The following is a 23,756-nucleotide window of genomic DNA, read 5'->3' as shown; positions in this document are numbered from 1 at the left end:
GACCACTTGGCTCCCTGGCTTCAGCACCCCTTTCCAGCAGAGTGAACGCTTCTGTCTCGCTGCTGCTCCAGGCACCACTGGGGTATGGGAAAAAAGAACTCCTGCAGCTCGTTTGGTGTCTGCCCAAATGGCCGCCCAGTTTTGTGCTTGAAACCCAGGGCTCTGGTAGGGTAGGCAACTGAGGGAATCTCCTGGTTTGTAGGTTGCGAAAACCGTGGGACAAGCGCAGGATCTGTGTGGGAGTTCCTCAGGCTCAGTCTGTCATGGCTTCCCTTGGGTGGTGGAGAAAATTCCCCGACCCCTTGTGCTTCCCAGGTGAGGCGACGCTCCACCCTGCTTCGGCTTGCCCTCCGTGCACTGCACCCACTGTCCAACCAGTCCCAATGAGATGAACCGGGTACCTTAGTTGGAAATGCAGAAATCACCTGCCTTCTGTGTCGATCTTGCCGGGAGCTGCAGACCGGAGCTGTTCCTATTTGACCATCTTGCCAGCAATCCCCCCAACCTTTTTTTTAAAAAAAAAAAAAAGAGATGGGGGTCTGACTTTGTCGCCCAGGCTAGAGTGCAGTGACACATTTTTAGTTCACTGTGACCTCAAGCTCCTGGGCTTGAGAGATCCTCCTGCCTCAGCTTCCGGAGTAGCTGGGACTATAGGTGTGCACCACCACACCTGGCTAATTTTTTCTATTTTAATTTTATTTTATTTCATTTTTTTAGAAATGAGGTCTCACTGTGTCGTGTTGCCCAAGCTGGCCGCAAGCAATCCTCCCACCTCAGGCTCCCAAGGCACTGGGATTATAGGGGTGAGCCACAGCCCCTGGCCCAGTGTAATTGTTACTTGTATTTTATATGACATTCTCTAGTTGGTATTTTATGCTTTCCTTGAAAAGTCTCATTTTGATAGAGACTATTTTCTGCCATTTTGTCTAGTTCATTTTTTTCTATTACTATGAGTTTAAGTAACCTTTTATAGCCAGTAAGATAGCCCATTAAGCCCATTATACTTTCTTGGTGGTTGATTTTCCCTCTTTTGCATTCATAGGAAATGCTCGGAACTTCTTTACGTTTTTCAAACGCAGCTGGCTCTGAAACTGCTCCAGTGTCTGAAAGTTACGGATGCACCTCATTTCTATGGCCTGCCATCCCTTGAGCGGACCTTACGAGGGATGGCTAACCTCACTGCGTTTCCGGGATGGAGCTCACACTCTCCTCTCACAAAGCCTCTAGATATCTGTGTGAAGTACTTGTCAGGTCTCCTTGAGGTAAGTAAAAATAGCAGCCCCACCCCCCCACATGGTAGTTATTTACTATTAGTTGCTTTTACTTTATGCCAGGCCACAAGTGCATTATATGTTACTCTATTCAATGTAGAATATTATACATTATTTATATAAGTCATAATAGTGAAATGTTTTAGTGATTTTTATTAATAGTTAAGTAAGGAAGGTCACTTTTGTAAATACCCTCATTTTCAAAAAAAAAAAAATGGAAACTTTTGATGCTCAAAGGAAGTGTTCACTAGAGCATTTCAGATTTTGGATTTTTGGATTAGGAATGCTCAACCAGTAAGTATATGATACAGATATTTCAAAATCCAAAGAACTCCAAAATTCAAACACTTCTGGTCCCAAGCATTTTGTATACGGCATACTCAGTCTGTACAATGTTAAAGGATATTTGTTTTTTCTTTTTCTTCCAGTTTGTGCAGTTTAGATGCTACTGCTATGAACATTCTTATCTTTTGGTGAAAATGAGCATCTTTTTTGAAATTTTATTTTCTGTTATTGAAATATGTAAATATAGCCAATTTTTATACATTGACCATGTATCCAGCAATTCTTATTTCCAGTATCAAAACAAAAGCCTTTAATTTTTCACCCTTCAGTATGCTGTTTATAGTTTTTTTTTTGTCAATTAAGAAAAATCACGTTAAGGAAGTTTTCTTTTGTCCTGTTTTGCTAGGAGCTTTGTTTTTTAATTCATAATTGTATATTGCTTTTTTCTGTATCTTTTAAGATAATCACATGATTTTTCTCTTATATTCCATTACTGATTGATTTTAAAACATTAAACAACCTTGCATTTCTCGAAACATTTCAGTTAGGTTGTGATGTATTACTCCTTTTATATATTAGTGGATTTCGTTTCTCAATTTTTTAGAATTCTGATGTTTTTAGAATTATTCTGCCTATTTCCTCATGTAAAAAAGTTTTTTGAATTTTGCATCTTTTTTCTCTTAAAGAATTTGTCAGGTTTTTAATAATCAAAGTCATTCCATTCTTATGACTAAAATGGGAGAATGTGAGATTGTAAGAACGTGACTTTTTCAACCATTTTAAATCTTTTCCTTTATATAATTTTCTTTTTTGGAATAGCTGATTTGCATTAGTGTGATTTTGTTCTCTAGTGTTACGTAGAATTTGATCGTGAAACAATCTTGGCTTGCAGTTTTCTTTTTGGGAAGACTGTAAATTGTGAAATGAAATGACTTTTTTTTTTTTTGAGACAGAGTCTTGCTCTGTTGCCCAGGCTGGAGTGCAATGGCGTGATCTCAGCTCACTGCAACCTCTGCCTCTCGGGTTCAAGTGGTTCTCCTGCCTCAGCCTCCCAAGTAGCTGGGATTACAGGTGCCTGCCACCACGCACAGCTAATTTTTGTATTTTTAGTAGGGACAGGGTTTCACCAGGTTGGCCAGGCTGGTGTCGAACTCCTGATCTCAGGTGATCCACACCCGTCTTGGCCTCCCAAAGTGCTGGGATTACAGGTGTGAGCCACTGCGCTTGGCCTGAAATGACTTTAAATAGATCTAAAATCGTTCCGTTTCTTTTTATGTGTGTCAGCCATAGTAGGTTATGTTTTTGTAGAACTTAAAAACTTTTTATCTAATTTTTAAAATTTGTTACTATGAAGGTATTCATCAAATCATCTTACACTTTTAATGTCTGCTGAATCTGTAGTGAGATCCCCTTTCATTGCAGACATTAATTATTCCTTTCTCAATTTTTCTTGGTTTATCTTCATAATAGAATGAACCTTTGGCTTTGTTGAGCCTCTCTTTAACGTTTTTCTCCTGTTTTATTTCTGCCAGTATTTATTATCTCCTTCTACTTTTAGTTTAGTTTACAGCTCTTTTTCTAACATTTTAAGGTAGAGGCTTACGTCTTGATTTTTTTTAAAGTCTTTCTCAAATGTGCGTTTTTAGCTCTAATCCTCTAAGCATGGCCTTATGCCATGTTTTTATCATCATTTAGGTCAAAATATTTCTATTGTGATATAATAAATATGACAATGATATGGTTGTACATAGTTATATGAGAACGGCCTCATCACAGTGGCCTGACAATTTTGCATATCTGCCCTTGGGCTTCATAGACAAGGCTTAACTACAGCCAGTCTAAATCTTGGCAGGATTTCCTGTGATCCTTCTGGAACATGAGAATATGAAAGGCTTATGAGCAGCTGACTGTACAAGACTGATTCTCATTTACTTCACTGTCTATTAGGAAGTCAGTTAGGAGCCCGTTTCTTATTGGTTCCTAGGTTCCGATGAGCACTGGGCTTTCTGCCTTGCTCTCCTTGGGGCGTAGCTACAGCTTATAAAACTGCTTTACTGCAACATGGCGTGGGCTTCTCAGCAACAGATGTCCTGCATCTTTGTTATAGTCATCTGGCCCCTTTGTTTCAATGTCATCCTGTGCAAGGGATACTAGTAGCTGGCACCTTTGACTATTCTTGCTTTTGCTGTGCATGTAGGTGATAAACTGTCTGAATCCAAAAATTACTCATTGTTTTCTTACTGGACAAATCTGTCAGCCTTGTTTTGATTGCTAACTGTGTTCGGACCTCAAGAATGACTCTTGTAGAAAGCAATGTAGGGTCAGATTTTGAAAGATAAGTAAATTGGTAGTGATAGCAATAGACATTGTAGACATGGAATTTTCTGATAAAATTGTATCTATAACCTCCTGTTTTCTTTCTTGCTGTGGGTGACTTCTTGCCATCATATAATCTCTACCTACTGCCAGATTATTTTTCAGAAACATAAATTTTTCAATCCAAACCTCTTTTTTTTCCCAAGAGCATAAGACTCAATAATTTTGCATTTAGAGATTTGCCTCCATTGTAGTTTTTTCCCACGTCTCTGAATTTTCAGTTATATCTGGCTGTTTTTCCAAAATAAAAATGCACTTTAAAAAGACTGCTTCTTTCACATAGCTTCCTCTCTTTTAGGGATGGCAATATCTACAAAAAATTTAAGATCTAACTTATTTATTTACCTTCATTTAGTAAACCTTTTCTTATTCTTCCAAAGTTGGATACTTACCTAATACTGTTTGGCCTTTCCTGTAGGTTATATACCTGTAACAATTTATATATGTGGCTATTACTTAATACATTATATTTTTATTTATTTTACTTTATTTCTTTGAGACAGGGTCTTACCCTGTTGCTCAGGCTGGAATGCAGTGGCGCAATCACAGCTCACTACAGCCTCAACCTCCTGGGCCCAAGTGATCTTCCCACCTCAGCCTCCCAAGTAGCTGGGGCCACAGGTGTGCACCACTACACCTGGCTGTTTTAATTTTTTTGTAGAGATGGGTCTCACTATGTTGCCCAGGTTTATCTTGAATTCTTCGGCGCAAATGTTCTTCCCACTTTGGCCTACCAAAGTGCTGCTATTACAGGCATGAGCCACTGTACCTGGACCTTTATTTTGTTTTCTGCATTGCTCTAGTAGACTATGAGCTTTTAAGTATCATCTTTGGGCTATTTCTCCTATCCCATGGCTACTTCATTGACCTAGCACCATGGTTTTTACATAGTGGTTAGTGAATCAGTTAATTAATATATGTGCTACATAATACATATATATTGTGTATAGTTTTTAAATTAAGATACAGTTTGAGGAACATTTTGGAAATGTAACATAAATGATTATAAAAATATGTTTTATTTTTGTATTTTTATTATTAAATAATGATTTAAATAATGTATATATATATTTTTGTCTGGTCTTATCTAGAATTTTTTCCAAAAGCACATATTGTTTTTAAAATAAATTTAAAGATTATAAATACTCTTTGCTGTACTATAAAATTTAATATGAATTTTACTGGAGTCCCTTTAATAAAATAAATTTCGGAGAGGTTCCAAGATGGCCAAATAGGAACAGCTCTAGTCTAGAGCTCCAGCGTGAGTGACACAGAAGACGGGTGATTTTTGCATTTCCAACTGCGGTACCGGGTTCATCTCACTGGGGCTTGTCAGACAGTGGGTGCAGCCCATGGACTGTGAGCAGAAGCAGGGCGGGGCATTGCCTCACCCAGGAAACGCAAGAGGTCGGGGAATTCCTTTTCCAAGCCAAGGGAAGCCGTGACACATGGTACCTGGAAAATTGGGACACTCCCACCCTAGTACTGTGCTTTTCCAACGGTCTTAGCAAACAACACACTAGGAGATTATATCCCACGCCTGGCTTGGAGGGTCCCACACCTACAGAGCCTCGCTCACTGCTAGCACAGCAGTCTGAGATTGAACTGCAAGGTGGCAGCGAGGCTGGGGGAGGGGTGTCCGCCATTGCTGAGGCTTGAGTAGGTAAACAAAGTGGCTGGGAAGCTCGAACTGGGTGGAACCCACCGCAGCTGTAGGAGGCCTTCCTGCCTCTGTAGACTCCACTTCTGGGGGCAGGGCATAGCTGAACAAAAGGCAGCAGAAACCTCTGCAGACTTAAACATCCCTGTCTGACAGCTTTGAAGAGAGTAGTGGTTCTCCCATTACAGAGTTTGAGATCTGAGAACAGACAGACTGCCTCCTCAAGTGGGTCGGGTAGCCTAACTGGGAGTAGCCTAACTGGGAGACACTTCCCAGTAGGGGCCAACTGACACCTCATACAGCCGGGTGCCCCTCTGAGACGAAGCTTCCAGAGGAAGGACCAGGCAGCAACACTTGCTGTTCTGTAATATTTGCTCTTCTGCAGCCTCCACTGGTGATACCCAGGCAAACAGTGTCTGGAGTGGACCTCCAGCAAACTCCAACAGACCTGCAGCTGAGGGTCCTGACTGTTAGAAGGAAAACTAACAAACAGAAAGGACATCCACACCAAAACCCCATCTGTACGTCGCCATCATCAAAGACCAAAGATAGATAAAACCACAAAGATGGGGAAAAAACAGAGCAGAAAAGCTGAAAATTCTAAAAATCAGAGCACCTCTTCTCCTGAAGAGGAACACAGCTCCTTGTCAGCAACGGAACAAAGCCGGACAGAGAATGACTTTGACGAGTTGAGAGAAGAAGGCTTCAGAAGATGAGTAATAACAAACTTCTCCAAGCTAAAGGAGGATGTTTGAACCCATCACAAAGAAGCTAAAAACCTTGAAAAAAGATTAGACGAATGGCTAACTAGAATAAACAGCATAGAGAAGACCTTAAATGACCTGATGGAGCTGAAAACCATGGCACAAGAACTACGTGACACATGCACAAGCTTCAGTAGCTGATTTGATCAAGTGGAAGAAAGGGTATCAGTGATTGAAGATCAAATGAATGAAATGAAGTGAGAAGAGAAGTTTAGAGAAAAAAGAATAAAAAGAAACGAACAAAGCCTCCAAGAAATATGGGACTATGTGAAAAGACCAAATCTACATTTGATTGTTGTACCTGAAAGTGACGGGGAGAATGGAACCAAGTTGGAAAACACTCTTCAGGATGTTATCCAGGAGAACTTCCCCAACCTACCAAGGCAGGCCAACATTCAAATTCAGGAAATACAGAGAACGCCACAAAGATACTCCTTGAGAAGAGCAACTCCAAGGCACATAATTGTCAGATTCACCAAAGTTGAAATGACAGAAAAAATGTTAAGGGCAGCCAGAGAGAAAGGTCCCGTTACACACAAAGGGAAGCCCATCAGACTAACAGCGGATCTCTCGGCAGAAACTCTACAAGTCAGAAGAGAGTGGGGGCCAATATTCAACATTCTTAAAGAAAAGAATTTTCAACCCAGAATTTCATATCCCACCAAACTAAGTTTCATAAGTGAAAGAGAAATAAAATCTTTTACAGACAAGCAAATGCTGAGAGATTTTGTCACCACCAGGCTTGCCTTACAAGAGCTCCTGAAGGAATCACTAAACATAGAACGGAACAAACGGTACCAGCGACTGCAAAAACATGCCAAATTGTAAAGACCGTCGATGCTAGGAAGAAACTGCATCAACTAACGAGCAAAATAACCAGCTAACATCATAATGACAGGATCAAATTCACACATAACAATATTAACCTTAAATGTAAATGGTCTAAATGCTCCAATTAAAAGATGCAGACTGGGAAATTGGATAGAGTCGAGACCCATCAGTGTTGCTATATTCAGGAGACTCATCTCACATGCAGAGACACACATAGGCTCAAAATAAAGGGATGGAGGAAGATCAACCAAGCAAATGGAAAACAAAAAAAGGCAGGGGTTGCAATCCTATCTCTGATAAAACAGACTTTAAAGCAACAAAGATCTAAAGAGACAAGGCCATTACATAATGGTAAAAGGATCAATTCAAGAAGAAGAGCTAACTATCCTAAATGTATATGCACCCAATACAGGAGCAGCCAGATTCATAAAGCAAGTCCTTAGAGACCTACAAAGAGACTTAGACTCCCACACAATAATAATAGGAGACTTTAACACCCCACTGTCAACATTAGACAGATCAATGAGACAGAAAGTTAACAAGAATATCCAGGACTTGAACTCAGCTCTGCACCAAGCAGACCTAATAGGCATCTACAGAACTCTCTACCCCAAATCAACAGAGTATACATTCTTCTCAGCACCACATCACACTTATTCCAAAATTGACCACATAGTTGGAATTAAAGCACTCCTCAGCAAATGAAAAAGAACAGAAATTATGATAAACTGTGTCTCAAACCACAGTGCAATCAAACTAGAACTCAGGATTAAGAAACTCACTCAGAACAGCTCAACTACATGGAAACTGAACAACCTGCTCCTGAATGACTACTGGGTACATAATGAAATGAAGGCAGAAATAAAGATGTTCTTTGAAACCAGTGAGAACAAAGACACAATATACCAGAATTTCTGGGAGACATTTAAAGCAGTGTATAAAGGGAAATTTATAGCACTAAATGCCCACAGGAGAAAGCAGGAAAGATCTAAAATTGACACCCTAACATCACAGTTAAAAGAACTAGAGAAGCAAGAGTAAACACCTTCAAAAGCTAGCAGAAGGCTAGAAATAACTAAGATCAGAGCAGAGCTGAAGGAGATACAGACACAAAAAACCCTTAAAAAAAAATCAGTGAATCCAGGAGCTGGTTTTTTGAAAAGATAACAAAATAGATACACCAGTAGCAAGACTAATAAAGAAGAAAAGAGAGAAGAATCAAATAGACACAATAAAAAATGATAAAGGGGATATCACCACCAATCCCACAGAAATACAAACTACCATCAGACAATACTATAAACTCCTCTATGCAAATAAACTAGAAAATCTAGAAGAAATGGATAAATTCCTGGACACATACACCCTCCGAAGACTAAACCAGGAAGAAGTTAAATTTCTGAATAGATCAATAACAGGCTCTGAAATTGAGGCAATAATTATTAGCCTACCAACCAAAAGAAGTCCAGGACCAGATGGATTCACAGCTGAATTCTACCAGAGTTACGAAGAGGAGCTAGTACCATTCCTTCTGAAACTGTTCCAATCAATAGAAAAAGAGGGAATCCTCGCTAACTCATTTTATGAGGCCAGCATCATCCTGATACCAAAGCCTGGCAGAGACACAACAAAAAAAGAGAATTTTAGACTGTATCCCTGATGAACATCAGTGCAAAAATCCTCAATAAAATACTGGCAAACTGAATCCAGCAGCACATGAAAAAGCTTATCCACCATGATCAAGTGGGCTTCATCCCTGGGATACAAGGCTGGTTCAACATGCACAGATCAATAAACGTAACCCATCATATAAACATAACCAAAGACAAAAACCACATGATTATCTCAATAGATGCAGAAAAGGCCTTTGACAAAATTCAACAGCCCTTCTTGCTAAAAACTCTCAGTAAATTAGGTATTGATGGGACATATCTCAAAATAATAGCTATTTATGACAAACCCACAGCCAATATCATACTGAATGGGCAAAAACTGGAAACATTCCCTTTGAAAACTGGCACAAGACAGGAATGCCCTCTCTCGCCACTCCTATTCAACAGTGTTGGAAGTTCTGGCCAGGGTAATCGGGCAGGAGAAAGAAATAAAGGGTATTGAGTTAGGAAAAGAGGAAGTCAAATTGTCCCTGTTTGCAGATGACATGATTGTATATTTAGAAAACCCCATCATCTCAGCCCAAGATCTCCTTAAGCTGATAAGCAACTTCAGCAAAGCTGCAGGATACAGAAATCAATGTGCAAAAGTCACAAGCATTCCTATATACCAATAACAGACAAACAGCCAAATCATGAGTGAACTCCCATTCACAATTGCTTCAAAGAGAATAAAATACCCAGGAATCCAGCTTACAAGGGATGTGAAGGACGTCTTCAAGGAGAACTACAAAACACTGCTCAACAAAATAAAAGAGGACACAAACAAATGGAAGAACATTCCATGCTCATGGGTAGGAAGAATCAATATCGTGAAAATGGCCATACTGGCCAAGATAGATTCAATGCCATCTTCTTCAAGTTACCAATGACTTTCTTCACAGAATTGGAAAAAACTAAAGTTCAAATGGAAATAAAAAGCCTGCATTGCCAAGACAATCCTAAGCCAAAAGAACAAAGCTGGAGGCATCATGCTACCTGACTTCAAACTATACTACAAGGCTGCAGTAACCAAAACAGCATGGTACTGGTACCAAAACAGAGATATAGACTAATGGAACAGAACAGAGCCCTCAGAAATAATACCACACATCTACAACCATCTGATCTTTGACAAACCTGACAAAAACAAGAAATGGGGAAAGGATTCCCTATTTAATAAGTGGTGCTGGGAAAACTGGCTATCCATATGTAGAAAGCTGAAACTGGATCCCTTCCTTACACCTTATACAAAAATTAATTCAAGATGGATTAAAGACTTAAAACCATAAAAACCCTAGAAGAAAACCTAGGCAATACCATTCAGGACATAGGCATGGGCAAGGACTTCATGACTAAAATACTAAAAGCAATCGCAACAAAAGCCAAAATAGACAAATGGGATCTAATTAAACTAAAGAGCTTCTGCATAGCAAAAGAAACTACCATCAGAGTGAACAGGCAACCTACAGAATGGGAGAAAATTTTTGCAATCTACCCATCGACAAAGGGCTAATATCCAGAATCTATAAAGAACTTAAAGAAATTTGCAAGAAAAAAACAACCCCATCAAAAAGTGGGCGAAGGATATGAACAGACACTTCTCAAAAGAAGACATTTATGCAGCCAACAGACACATGAAAGAATGCTCATCATCACTGGCCATCACAGAAATGCAAATCAAAACGACAATGAGAAACCATCTCACACCAGTCAGAATGGCAATCATTAAAACGTCAGGAAACAACAGGTGCTGGAGAGGATGTGGAGAAATAGGAACACTTTTACACTGTTGGTGGAACTGTAAACTAGTTCAACCATTGTGGCAGACAGTGTGGCGATTCCTTAAGGATCTAGAACTAGAAATACCATTTTGCCCAGCCATTCCATTACTGGGTATATACCCAAAGGATTATAAATCATGCTGCTATATTCATGGAACTAGCCCAAATGTCCATCAGCAATAGACTGGATGAAGAAAATTTGGCACATACACACCATGTAATACTATGCAGCCATAAAATAGGATGAGTTCACGTCCTTTGTAGGGACATGGATGAAGCTGGAAACCATCATTCTCAGCAAACTATTGCAAGGACAGATAACCCAACACTGCATGTTCGTACTCATAGGTGGGAATTGAACAACGAAAAACTTGGAAACAGGGTAGGGAACATCACACACCAGGGCCTGTCATGGGGTAGGGGGAGGGTGGAGGGATAGCATTAGGAGATATACCTAATGTAAATGACAAGTTAACAGGTGCAGCACACCAACATGGCACATGTATACATATGTAACAAACCTGTACGTTGTGCACATGTACTCTAGAACTTAAAGTATATATAAAAAAAAAACTTCATTTTTTAATTATAAATATTAAAAAAGGTTCAACTGTCAGTATACTAATTAGTTATTTGCTGCTGCCTATTAGAAATGTATGAATTTTAAAAAACAGGTATATTAAAGAGTTAATGATAATTTTTCTTAGAAAGTCAGCTCGTCTAGTGCATTTAAAATGTAATTCAGTTAGTCTAGCTAGTGGCCTATCTCATTAAGTTTTTCAAAAAAACAACTCCTGGATCCAGTGACGTTTCGAATGATTTTTCATATCTTGATTTCCTTCAGTTCAGCTCTGATTTTGGTTATTTCTTGTCTTCTGCTAGTTTGGGGTTGATTTGTTATTGCTTCTCTAATTCTTTCAGTTGTGATGTTGTTAATTTGAGATCTTTCTAACTTTTTGATGGAGACATTTAGTGCTATGAATTTTCCTCTTAACACTGCCTTAGCTGTGTCCCAGAGATTCTGATGTGGTGTAACTTTGTTCTCGTGAGTTTACCTGTGTAACAAACATTCACGTGTACCCCTGAACCTAAAAGTTTAAAAATTAAAAAAAAATAATTGAACCTTTAAGTACCTAGTTTGTAGCATTTTTTGTAAAGTGATTTATAAATACTCTATTTATCAACCTTTTACAGAGTCAGTCTCCTCTAGAAAGTGAGTTTTACTCTTTGAAATCAGGAATAGGTGAGGACCTGCCACAGTGGTAACTAAAGAAGAAGTGAAGTGTTGCCTCATTTATGTTTAGAAACTATCAGAAGTGCTTTTGTTTTAAAATTACGTGCAAAGATTTTAGATCACACCTACGTTTCAAATACCAGAAATTGAAATGAACTGTTTATGGTATTGGAGAACAAAAGGGCTTAGTTTTAGGTAAGAAGTGTAGGCAAAAAGGCAGTAGTCCATTCTATGTTCAGTTGTCTTTGAGGTAATAAAACTTAGTAACAGTTTGTTAGCTAAAGGATACATAAAAAGCACAGTCCCTGTTATGTAATGTTTCGCAGTTATAAAAAATTTGATTAGCCAATCTTGCTTTGATTTAAAAAGGAGGTCATTTCATGCTTCATAAAACATCTCGAGCAGAAAATCTTTATGCCTTTATGTTAAATGGCAGGAAAATATTAGGAAAGAATCTGTCACTTTTGTTAAAAATTGTAGCAGGGTAACATTTAATCTTGGGACTATCTGCTTAGTTTATTAATTACATAAACAGGTATCCCTGTTGTACTACTAATGACTAAATTCATCTTTTAAAGAATGAAGTAAGGCTTATGTGAGAGAACATTGAAACAAAGTCATTGTTGGTCCAAATGATTTGCTTCATAGTTTCTTAGTAATTAAAGCTGTTTCCTTTTTGGAAGGGAGCCATATTTCTAATAAAAGATTAGCTTGTTTCTGCACAGTGAAATTTGAATATGAGTATTTGCTTTTTGTAGCTGTGAAATGAGACTTTTTAACTAAGCATGATTAATTATGATAGGTGAATAAACTATGATAATTAAATCTTTAAATCAGATACATGATGTATAATTCCAGAGGTCTGATAAAAATATCAAGTTGAAAGAAAATATTGGCAAAGGTCTTGGCTTGTCATTTATAAGCTAGAATTTAAAATCATTATACAGATCACAGATGTTAGATATCTCCAAAGATGACTTAGAGGAAGATAAAAAGGACCTGATCATTTAGATATTTTATTTTTCAAGTAGTCACTTAAAATTTTAAATTTTTGACCTTGGGGAAGGGGCAGCTGTGGACACAGCTTCAGCAAACTTAAATATTCTTGCCTGCCGACTCTGAAGAGAGCAGCGGATCTCCCAGCACAGCACTCAAGCTCTGCTAAGGGACAGACTGCCTCCTTAAGTGGGTCCCTGAACCCCATGCCTCCTGACTGGGAGACACCTCCCAGCAGGGGTTGACAGACACCTCATATAGGAGAGCTCTGCTGGCATCTGGCAGTGCCCCTCTGGGACAAAGCTTCCAGAGTAAGGAACAAGCAGCAATCTTTGCTGTTTTGCAGCCTCCGCTGGTGATACCCAGGCAAACAGGGTCTGGAGTGGACCTCCAGCCAACTCCAGCAGACCAGCAGCAGAGGGGCCTGACTGTTAGAAGGAAAACTAACAAACAGGAATAGCATCAACATCAACAAAAAGGACTTCCACTCAGAGACCCCATCCAAAGGTCACCAACGTCAAAGACCAAAGGTAGATAAATCCATGAAGATGAGGAAAACCCAGTGCAAAAAGGCTGAAAGTTCCAAAAACCAGAACGCCTCTTCGCCTCCAAAGGATCATAACTCCTTGCCAGCAAGGGAACAAAACTGGACAGAGAATGAGTTTGGTGAATTGACAGAAGTAGGCTTCAGAAGGTAGGTAATAACAAACTCCTCCAAGCTAAAGGAGCATGTTCTAACTCAATGCAGGGAAGCTAACAACCTTGAAAAAAGGGTAGAGGAATTGCTAACTAGAATAACCAGTTTAGAGAAGAACATAAATGACCTGATGGAGCTGAAAAACACAGCACCAGAACTTCTTGACACATACACAAGTATCAATAGCCGAATCGATGAATCAGAAGAAAGGCTATCAGAGATTGAAGATCAACTTAATGAAATAAAGCAAGAAGACAAGATTAGAGAAAAAAAAAAAAAAAAAAGGGAATGAGCAAAGCCTCCAAGAAATATGGGACTATGTGAAAAGACCGAACCTGCGTTTGATTGGTGTACCTGAAAGTGACAGGGAGAATGGAACCAAGTTGGAAAACACTCTTTAGGATATTATCCAGGAGAACTTCCCCAACCTATCAAGACAGGCCAACATTCCAATTCAGGAAATACAGAGATCACCACAAAGATGCTCCCCGAGAAGAGCAACCCCAAGACATGTAATCATCAGATTTACCAAGGCTGAAATGAAGGAAAATATGTTAAGGGCAGCCATAGAGGTCGGGTTACCCACAAAGGGAAGCCCATCCCTGTTAGTCTTAACAGCGGATCTCTCTCAGACACCCTGCAAGCCAGAAGAGAGTGGGGGCCTATATTCATTATTAAAGAAAATAATTTTCAACCCAGAATTTCATATCTAGCCAAACTAAGCTTCAAAAGTGAAGGAGAAAATCCTTTACAGACAAGCAAATGCTGAGAGATTTTGTCACCACCAGGCCTGCCTTACAAGACCTCCTGAAGAAAACACTAAATATGGAAAGGAACAACCAGTACTAACCACTGCAAAAGCATACCAAATTATAAAGACTATGAAGAAACTGCATCAACTAACAGGCAAAATAACCAGCTAAAATCATAATGACAGGATCAATTCACGCGTAACAATATTAATCTTAAATGTAAACAGGCTAAATGCCCCAATTAAAAGACACAGACTGGCAAATTGGATAAAGAGTCAAGACCTCAGTGTGCTGTATTCAGGAGACCCATCTCACATGCAAGACACACATAAGTTCGAAATAAAGGGATGGAGGATGATTTACCAAGCAAATGGAAAGAAAAAAAAAGCAGGAGTTGCAATTTTCATCACTGATAAAAACAGACTTTAAACCAACAAAGATCAAAAAAAACAAAGAAGGCATTACATAATGATAAAGGGATCAATGCAGCAAGAAGAGCTAAGTATCCTAAATATATATGCACCCAATACAGGAGCACCCAGATTCGTAAAGCAAGTTCTTAGAGACCTACAAAGAGACTTAGATTTCCACACAATAACAGTGGGAGACTTTAACACCCCACTGTCAGTATTAGATAAATGAGACTGAAAATTAAAAAGGATATTCAGGAAAAAAAAAAAAAAAAAAAGGATATTCAAGAGTTGAACTCAGCTCTGGACCAAGCAGACCTAATAGACATCTACAGAACTCTCCACCCCAAATCAACAGAATATACATTCTTCTCAGCACCACATCACACTTATTCTAAAATTGACCACATAATTGGAAGTAAACCACTCCTCAGCAAACTCAAAAGAACGGAAATCATAACAGCCCCTCAGACCACAGTGGAATCAAATTAGAAGTCAGCATTGAGAAACTCACTACAAACTGCACAACTACATGGAAACTGAACAACCTGCTCCTGAATGACTACTGGGTAAATAACACAATTAAGGCAGAAATAAATTAGTTCTTTGAAACCAAAGAGAACAAAGACACAATATACCAGAATCTCTGGGACACAGCTAAAGCAGTGTTTAGAGGGAAATTTATCTCTCCAAATGCCCACAGGAGGAAGGGGGAAAGATCTAAAATCGACACCCTAACATCACAATTAGAAGAACTAGAGAAGCAACAGCAAACAAATTCAAAAGCTAGCAGAAGACAAGAAATAACTAAGATCAGAGCAGAACTGAAGGCGACAAGAGACACAAAAAACCCTTCAAAAAAAAAATCAATGAATCCAGGAGCTGGTTTTTTGGAAAAGATCAACAAAATAGATAGACTGCTAGCCTGACTAATAAAGAAGAAAAGAGAGAAGAATCAAATAGACACAATAAAAAATGATAAAGGGGAGATCAGCACTGATCCCACAGAAATCCAAACTACCGTCAGAGAATATTATAAACACCTCTATGCAAAAAAACTAGAAAATCTAGAAGAAATGGATAAATTCCTGGACACATACACCCTCCCAAGACTAAACCAGGAAGAAGTTGAATTCCTTGAATAGACCAATAACAGGCTCTGAAATTGAGGCAGTAATTAATAGCCTACCAATCAAGAAAAGGACCAGAGGGGTTCATAGCCGAATTCTACCAGAGGTACAAAGAGGAGCTGGTACCATTCCTTCTGAAACTATTCCAAATGATAGAAAAGAGGGAATCCTCCCTAACTCATTTTATGAGACCAGCATCATCCTGATACCAAAATCTGGCAGAGACACAACAAAAAAAGAAATTTTCAGGTCATTATCACTGATGAACATCAATGCAAAATCCTCAGTAAAAGACTGGCAAACCGAATCCAGCAGCACATCAAAAAGCTTATCCACCATGATCAAGTCAGCTTCATCCCTGGGATGCAAGGCCCGTTCAACATATGCAAATCAATAAATGTAATCCATCACATAAACAGAACCAATGAGAAAAACCACGTGATTATCTCAATAGATGCAGAAAAGGCCTTCGATAAAATTCAACATCGCTTCATGCTAAAAATTCTCAATAAACTAGGTATTGATGAAACATATCTCAAAATAATAAGACCTATTTATGACAAACCCACAACCAATATCATACTGAATGAGCAAAAGCTGGAAGCATTCCCCTTGAAAACCAGCACAAATTATTTATGAACTCTTTAAAAGGATGCTATAACATTTTTAAAAATATTATAAGCATATTCTAAGTTACAACTGTGTACTAGGAGGGCATCACACATCTTTTTTTTTTTTTTACAGACTTTAAAAGGAAAAATATTGAAACTAAGAATTTTTGTTTTTGTTTTGAAAAATTACAGAATCTCACTCTGTAACTTAGGCCAAGTGCAGTGGTGCAATCATAGCTCACCGCAAGCTCCAGCTCCCAGGCTCAAGTGATCCTCCCTCCTCAGCTTCCCCAGTAGCTGGGACTATAGGTGTCCACTGCCATGCCTGGGTAATTTTTTTCTTTTTTAAAGTAGACTGGGTCTTGCTATGTTATGTAGGCTGAAGAATATTTTCTTTTAACAATGGTAAAATACCCATAACATGAAATTTACCATCTTATTCATTTTTAAGTATATAAACTAAAAATATTACAACTTTATAAGGTAAGGATTCAATTCATACAAGTCAGTAGACAGTTATATATTTATCTTTATGTACCATTAAGAATAAAGCCACCATGAAACTGTTTCCATTTGTTTTTCAGGTCATTACTTCTTTTTATGTGGAGCGTGGAGGAAATGCTATGTCCTTCATGGGAAAAGGTGTTACAAAGAGCACAATTCTTTGCTTGCTTCACTTATCCCATGAGATGATGGCCCAGGCTGGGAGCTCGGTGAGCACATTAAGGCTGTCTATCTTCTAAACATTTGCTTGAAAGGGAATGTGCTGTGTCCAACACATTTCAAGCATATATACTTGCTACATGAAAATGTCTCTTTTGACTTTTCTTTTTAGGAAACAAGAATGATTTTTGACTAGAATATTTCTTAGAAGTTGTATATTAACAAATCTGAATCTTATTTGAAATTGATTCAAATGTGCATCCACTGGAAAACTACATTTTGTCTACATTATGGGAAAAATAGCTTCTGTCAAAAAATTGTTATGTTTAACTTTTTAAAGAGAAACAGATTTTTTTTGTTTGCCTTTTTTGACTGAATAATGGATTAAAACCAAGTCTAAAATACATTTTCATGTTGTTTTCATTACAAATTCTTGTTTTAACCTTCCTGCATTTTATTTTTAGAAACTTACCTAAAGTATTTCTGTTTCCCTTTTTTCCCTCTAGGAGTGGATGTCACTTTGGTTCTTGCCTTTGGGTAGTCATAGTGAAGAACATATTCCTACTCAACAAGGATTGGCTTGGTTGATTCCATTATGGGTTGATCGGGACCCAGAGGTGAGTGTGAAGGAGAATCAATAGTATTGTGTTTAGATTAAAAAACAAATGACACGGGGCCGGGAGCGGTGGCTCACGCCTGTAATCCCAGCACGTTGGGAGGCCGAGGCGGGCAGATCACGAGGTCAGGAGATCGAGACCATCCTGGCTAACACAGTGAAACCCCATCTCTACTAAAAATATAAAAAAATTAGCCAGGTGTGGTGGCAGGCACCTGTAGTCCCAGCTACTTGGGAGGCTGCAGCAGGAGAATGGTGTGAACCTGGGAGGCGAAGCCTGCAGTGAGCTGAGATTGTGCCACTGCACTCCAGCCTGGGCGACAGAGCAAGACTCCATCTCAAAAAAAAAAAAAAAAGACACAAAACATATATACATATACATAATTATATTATGGGATTATTGTAGTGACTCTACCTTATGTTTTATTTAAGCCCTGTTTTAGCTTAGGCTGCCATAACAAAATACCACAGACCGGGTGGCTTAGACAACAGAAACTTCTTTTCTTGTAGAAGCTTTGGAAGCTGAAAGTCCAAGATCAGGGTGCCGGCATAGTCAGGTTCTGGTGAGGGCTCTTCTTCTGGCTTCTAGACGGCTGCCTTCTTGCTGTGTATTCACATGGCCTTTCCTTGGTCCATGTGTGTGGGGCAGGGGAGGGAGGAGTGGTATAGAGACAGATTTATCTTTTTTTTTTTTTATAAGGTTACCAGTCTTATTGAGATAGGACCACTCCCTTACGATCTCATTAAACCTTAATTATCTCCTAGAAACCCTATCTTCAAATGTAGTCACTTGAGCATAAAGGCTTCAACATATGAGTTTTGGAGGGATGCAATTCAGTTCATAGTTTTCCACCCCTGAGCCCCTGAACTTCATGTTCTTCTTCCATGCAAAATGCTTTTATTCTCCCTCAACAATCTCAAAAGTCTTAACTTCTTCCAAAATCAACTGTAAAGTCTGAAGTCCAAAATCTCATCTAAATATCATCTAAACCACATCTGGGTAAGTCTCCAGATATAAACCCTCCTGAGACAGAATTCTTCTCCAGGTGTGAACCTGTGAACCCATACAAGTTATGTGCTTCCAAAAGATGATGGTAGAATAGACATTCCCATTCCAAAAGAGAGAAATAGGAAAAAAGGAAGAAGTGATGAGTCCCAAGCAAGTCCAAAGCCTAGCAAAGCAAATTTCATTAGATGTTAATGCTCAAGGATAATGTTCTTTGGCTTGATGCTGTACCTTACAGGCCCACCAGAGTGACAGCATCTGTCTAGATGGCTCTGTGGGGTGACCCGATCCCTTCGGCTGTCTTCAAGAGCCCCACCCATAAAGCTGTCTTCAAGGGCAGCCATGTTCCTGAAGCACTGGGCAGGGTGATCATTCTGGCCCACAGAAATCAGAGGTCTTTGAAACCAAGGAGGAAAAGCCACCCCCCAGTCCTGTGGTGGGATTAGCAGCCTGGTGATCTGTGAATCATTTTTTGGGTCATTCTTACTTTTCATTGAACAGTACAGTAGTCGTCCCTTATCAGAGGTTTCATTTTCCAAAAGCAGCCTGCAGATCAGTAGTAGCCAAACCCTCCCTCACAATGCCTACATCATTCACCTCACCTCATCTCTTTATGTAATCGTTGTATCATCTCACATCAATACAAGAAGGCTGAGTGCAATACAATAAGATAATTTTGAGAGAGAGACCACATTTATATAGTTTGTATTATAGTATATTGTTGTAATTGTTCTAGTTTATTTTTAGTTATTGTTGTTAATCTCTTACTGTGCCTAATTTGTAAACTTTACCATAGATATGTATGTGTAGGAGAAAACATAGTAGTTATAGGGCTCAGCACTATCTGTGGTTTCAGGCATCCACTGGGGGTCTTGGAATGTATTTCCCATGGATAAGGGAGGGACCACTGTAGCACACATTTGCTTACAGAATCCAGGAAGTCCAACAGCTTTCCTTCATTCTCTGCATCTTTCTCTGTCCTCTTTAGTTCAAACTGGCAGTGTCTTTGCTGATATAATCCCATCTCTATTCCTGGCTTCTGCTGAGATGTCTGATTAAGTCCATGAATTGCACCCGTGATCTCTTTCTTAAATGGTTATTCAGCCACACCCTCCATGTTCTCTTTAGAACAAGCTTTCTCATTTTTTTTGCACAGATAGGCTGAGAATTTTTCAAATCTTGTTCTTGTTTCTTTTTGCTTACCCATTCTTAATTCCTTCTTTAATTCATCTCTCTCCCTTTGCATTTTGCTATAAGCAATCAGGAGGAACCAAGCCAATTTTTCAACATTTTGCTTAGAAATCTTCTCAGCTAAATATCCAATTTCATTGCTCACAAGTTCTGCCTTCCACAAAACACTAGAACATGACCACAGCTTAACCAGTTTTCTTGCTACTTTATAACAAGGATTGCCTTTCCTCAAGTAACCTTTTTTAAATAACACTTTCCTCATTTTTGTCTGAGATCTCATGAGAATTACCCATGTCTACGTTTCTGGCATCCACCTCAAAACTCTTCTAGCCTGTGACCCATTACCCAGTGCCAAAGTCACTTTCATGTGTTTAGGCATTTGTTTCAGCAGCATCCCCACTCCTTGGTACAAAAATCTGTATTAGTGTGCTCAGGCTTCCATAACAAAATACCATCCTCTGGGTGGCTTAAAAACAGAAATTTATTTCTTACAGTTCTAGAGGCTGCAAGTCCAAGATCAGAGTGTCAGCATGGTTGGTTTCTGGTGAGGGCACTCTTCCTGATTTACAGAGGGCCACCTTCTCACTGTGTGCTCCTTGGAGCATGCACATGGAGAAAGATTTCTCTCCTTCCTGAGGCCACTATTCCTAGTGCAATAGGGTCCCACCCTTATAACCTCATTTAACTGTAATCACCTAATAGCTCTGTCTCCAAATACAGTTTGGGGATTAGGGCTTCAGCATACAAGTTTTGAGGAGACACAGTTCAGTGCACAGCACCCTCATTTTCAATCAAATTTGTTCGAGTATAGATTGAAAATATAAAAGAGAAAAGGTTATAGTATCTATTACCTTCAGAAGAGTAGAAAATTATTGGAGAAGCTTAGCCATTTTGAAACATTTGAAAAGGATCTGGAAATTATAGACATGCAACACTTAAGTGTCATGTAATGAAATTAAATTAAATGCAAAAAATTGCATTTGCATTACAATACAAAATTTTGTATTATTTCTTTCCAGTTTTAGCCAGTTGTTTACTTTTTTCAAGCAAAATATGCTATTATAATAAAATCTTATTTATAGAAATATTTGAAATACATTTTTTAGTCACATTGAACTTGGATTTACTACTTGACTATTTTATGACTGCATTTTTTTACAATTCTATAGCTGTCATTGAAACTATATTTTTGGGTTAGAATTCAGAAATTTACCAAAACGTGTGGCTTGAACAGCAGTGGTTCTACAGCAAGTGTATTATACCACATCAATCTTATTTGGAAACGTTTTTCTCTTGAATAACTTTTGAGGAAAATATGAAATGCCTTGTAAAATGATAATTGCCTTTTTGTCTAGAAGTTTTAAGAAAGTTAAAATCATTTATTTGAAAGAAACACTAAAAAATTAAGAAAGGTAGAACAAAGAATAGCTACCTTTTTTAAGAATGAAGAATAAATTGAAATTGTGTTCATGAAAAGTAAGTGCCCTATGCTTTCCCTGGAAAAAGGCTTGCAAACTATAATTTTTATGCATCTTTTTATACCCAGTTTTACTTTGCTTTGAAATTTGCTTATATTTAATTTTTCCTATATTATTGCTTTCTTGAATCATGGAATGGAGGACACTGTCTTCTATAGATGTCTTTTATAATTTAGGATCGTAAAACCAGTGGCATATTTTTTTAAAGTATGATATTTATGTACCAGAAAAACTAAGAATTCATGTTAGGAAAAAAAGCTTATTTAATTCAACAACTTTCTCTTTAATTTGAACAGGTGAGATTCACTTCACTGGGATTAGGATCAGCACTGACCACCCTTGAAACTGGCTGTGTGGCCTTAGCAAACAGTTGTCAGAACATTTCCGGTGGGCTCTGGGGAACTGTGGTGAACATTCTTCTGGACCAGTCAGAATGTAGCATGGTGCGCCGGGAGGTATGTCTGTCTTTTCTCCTTTTTTCCTTAGAAATTATTTGTGATAGTATCCATACTTGACTCCTGCTCAACATGGTGGACTGACCACTGACCATGATCTCTTCTGCCTGTGAAAACCCAAGAAGAGGATTAAGGTATTCATGCACAGGAAAAACTGGAGTCCTTCCTTCCGATACGATAAAATCGGAATATACTACATTGTAGTGTAAACTTTTTTATTATGCATTGAAAAGTAGTTCACAGGAAAAATTACCTTTATATTATCTCAGCATTTATGGGTCTCTAATATTTATGAAGCTTAGTATAGATAAGAGGCTGTCAAAATAACTCTCTTTGTGGTATTTATCATATAACATGAGAGGGAAAAATAAACCCTATTTTAATTCTTTCTAATAGCTTGTGGGTTTTTTTATTGTTGCTTTTATTAAAGTAATGATTCATGTAAATGGTTTTAAAACAATAATCAAATTGTATTTAGAGGCTTATAAAAAAAACAGCAGCTCCTGGGTCCACCATTAGCAGTCCCCAGTTCCAAGCTCAAAAGGCTAGTTTTCTTGCTATTTGCCTTCATGTTTTTAAGTAGTAATGTTTATATTTATGGCTGCTTCTTGATTTATGAACTTTAAAGCTTTTCCGTCACTTCTAGTTGTCATGGTTGGAAATGTCAGTTTCTTAGACTCCTCCTGTTAATCCTGTCATTCTCCCATTATAGTTACATCATCTTTCATTAAGTAGACAATCAATGCTTCTATTTGTATGATTATTTAATTTGATCATCTTCAGGATCTAGTCAGTCAAGTTGGACATTTGTGGTTTGTATTTCTAGTTAGAAAGTTTTTATTGAAAGGAGTCTGTATAAGAGAAGGGAGAAAGCTGGGGAGAGGGGGGTGTGTGTGTGTGTGTATAATCTGAAAGGGCATAGTAGAAACCTAAAATTATATTTCTTAAATGCTACCAGAAGAGTCTGTGTTATACAAATCATTTTTTAATAAAGCTGAATTCTGAAATAGGAAAAAATATATTTCCTGATGAAATAATTTCATATACTGTTAGGTCATTACCTAACAAAGTCATCACCTAACAAGAAATACAGTTTGACAATTCTCATAATGACCTCTCAGCATGTGCAATTGACCAGAAATATGTCTTTTGCTATTACATTACAATATATTGGTTATTTCAGAGATGACAACAAGATGGCAGTATTGACCTTTTTTTTTTTTACATTTTCAGGCTGCATTTATTCTTCAGAATCTCCTTGTAATTCCAATGCCTGCAGAAATTATAAAGGATTATACTTGGCAGGTGGGTGATTTTAAACAATTATCAACCTAGTAGATATTTCAAATTAATTGGTGATGAATTTTCAGCATAAGTAATATATTTCATTACTGATGAAACTATGTAAAAGACAACAAGGGTCTCTTAAAGTAGAATGTAGAATTTTTCTTCTTATGCTGACCATACTTAAAAATTCTTCTCTATAGTGTTCAAAATAATTTAAAACAAATAATAATAGTTAACATATGTTTACTATGTTTTAGGCACTCTTCTAGAAATGTAAGACATAGTAACTTGTATAATTGTTTGAATTGTGAACTGTTACTATCCTCAATTTCTAAGCTTAGGGAGTTTTGCACAGAGAGTTTAAATAGTTTGTCCTAAATCACACTAGCTGTGTGATTAGTCAGTGGTATGCCTTTGCTTTGAGTCTAGGCAGTCTCCTACCCACTTTGCTATATTACTTCTCTAATTTAGTAATAATAAACAAATTTGTAGATAGTTAAATATGTGTTGATGTTAACATCTTTTTTTCCTTTTCTAGGTTAGTGCACAGTGCGGGTTATAGTTTATCTTTCTTTGGTTTCTGTTGGGTTAACTTTCAGTTTCATGTGCT

The 23,756-nt window shown here is 38.1% G+C and overlaps 1 protein-coding gene across 5 annotated transcripts in view; it reads left to right on the top strand.

Moving 5' to 3' along the window:
- Positions 1-23,756, top strand: part of RTTN (rotatin) — a 204,391-nt gene that overhangs the window by 95,456 nt on the left and 85,179 nt on the right. For all 5 annotated transcript variants that reach the window (XR_008516017.2, XM_024236082.3, XM_054538073.2 and 2 more), the window contains 5 exons: positions 1,043-1,262; positions 17,035-17,163; positions 17,620-17,730; positions 21,701-21,859; positions 23,093-23,164. Coding sequence is in view for 4 of the 5 variants with exons in the window: in XM_024236082.3 (XP_024091850.3) it covers positions 1,043-1,262; positions 17,035-17,163; positions 17,620-17,730; positions 21,701-21,859; positions 23,093-23,164 (691 nt within the window). In the remaining variant the exon portion in view is untranslated. The remainder of the gene's footprint in view (positions 1-1,042; positions 1,263-17,034; positions 17,164-17,619; positions 17,731-21,700; positions 21,860-23,092; positions 23,165-23,756) is intronic.

The sequence above is a fragment of the Pongo abelii genome, chromosome 17 (genome assembly GCF_028885655.2).
Source record: "Pongo abelii isolate AG06213 chromosome 17, NHGRI_mPonAbe1-v2.0_pri, whole genome shotgun sequence".
In the NCBI taxonomy this organism is placed as follows: Eukaryota; Metazoa; Chordata; class Mammalia; order Primates; family Hominidae; genus Pongo; species Pongo abelii.
This window is presented reverse-complemented; position numbering and strand designations above follow the sequence as displayed.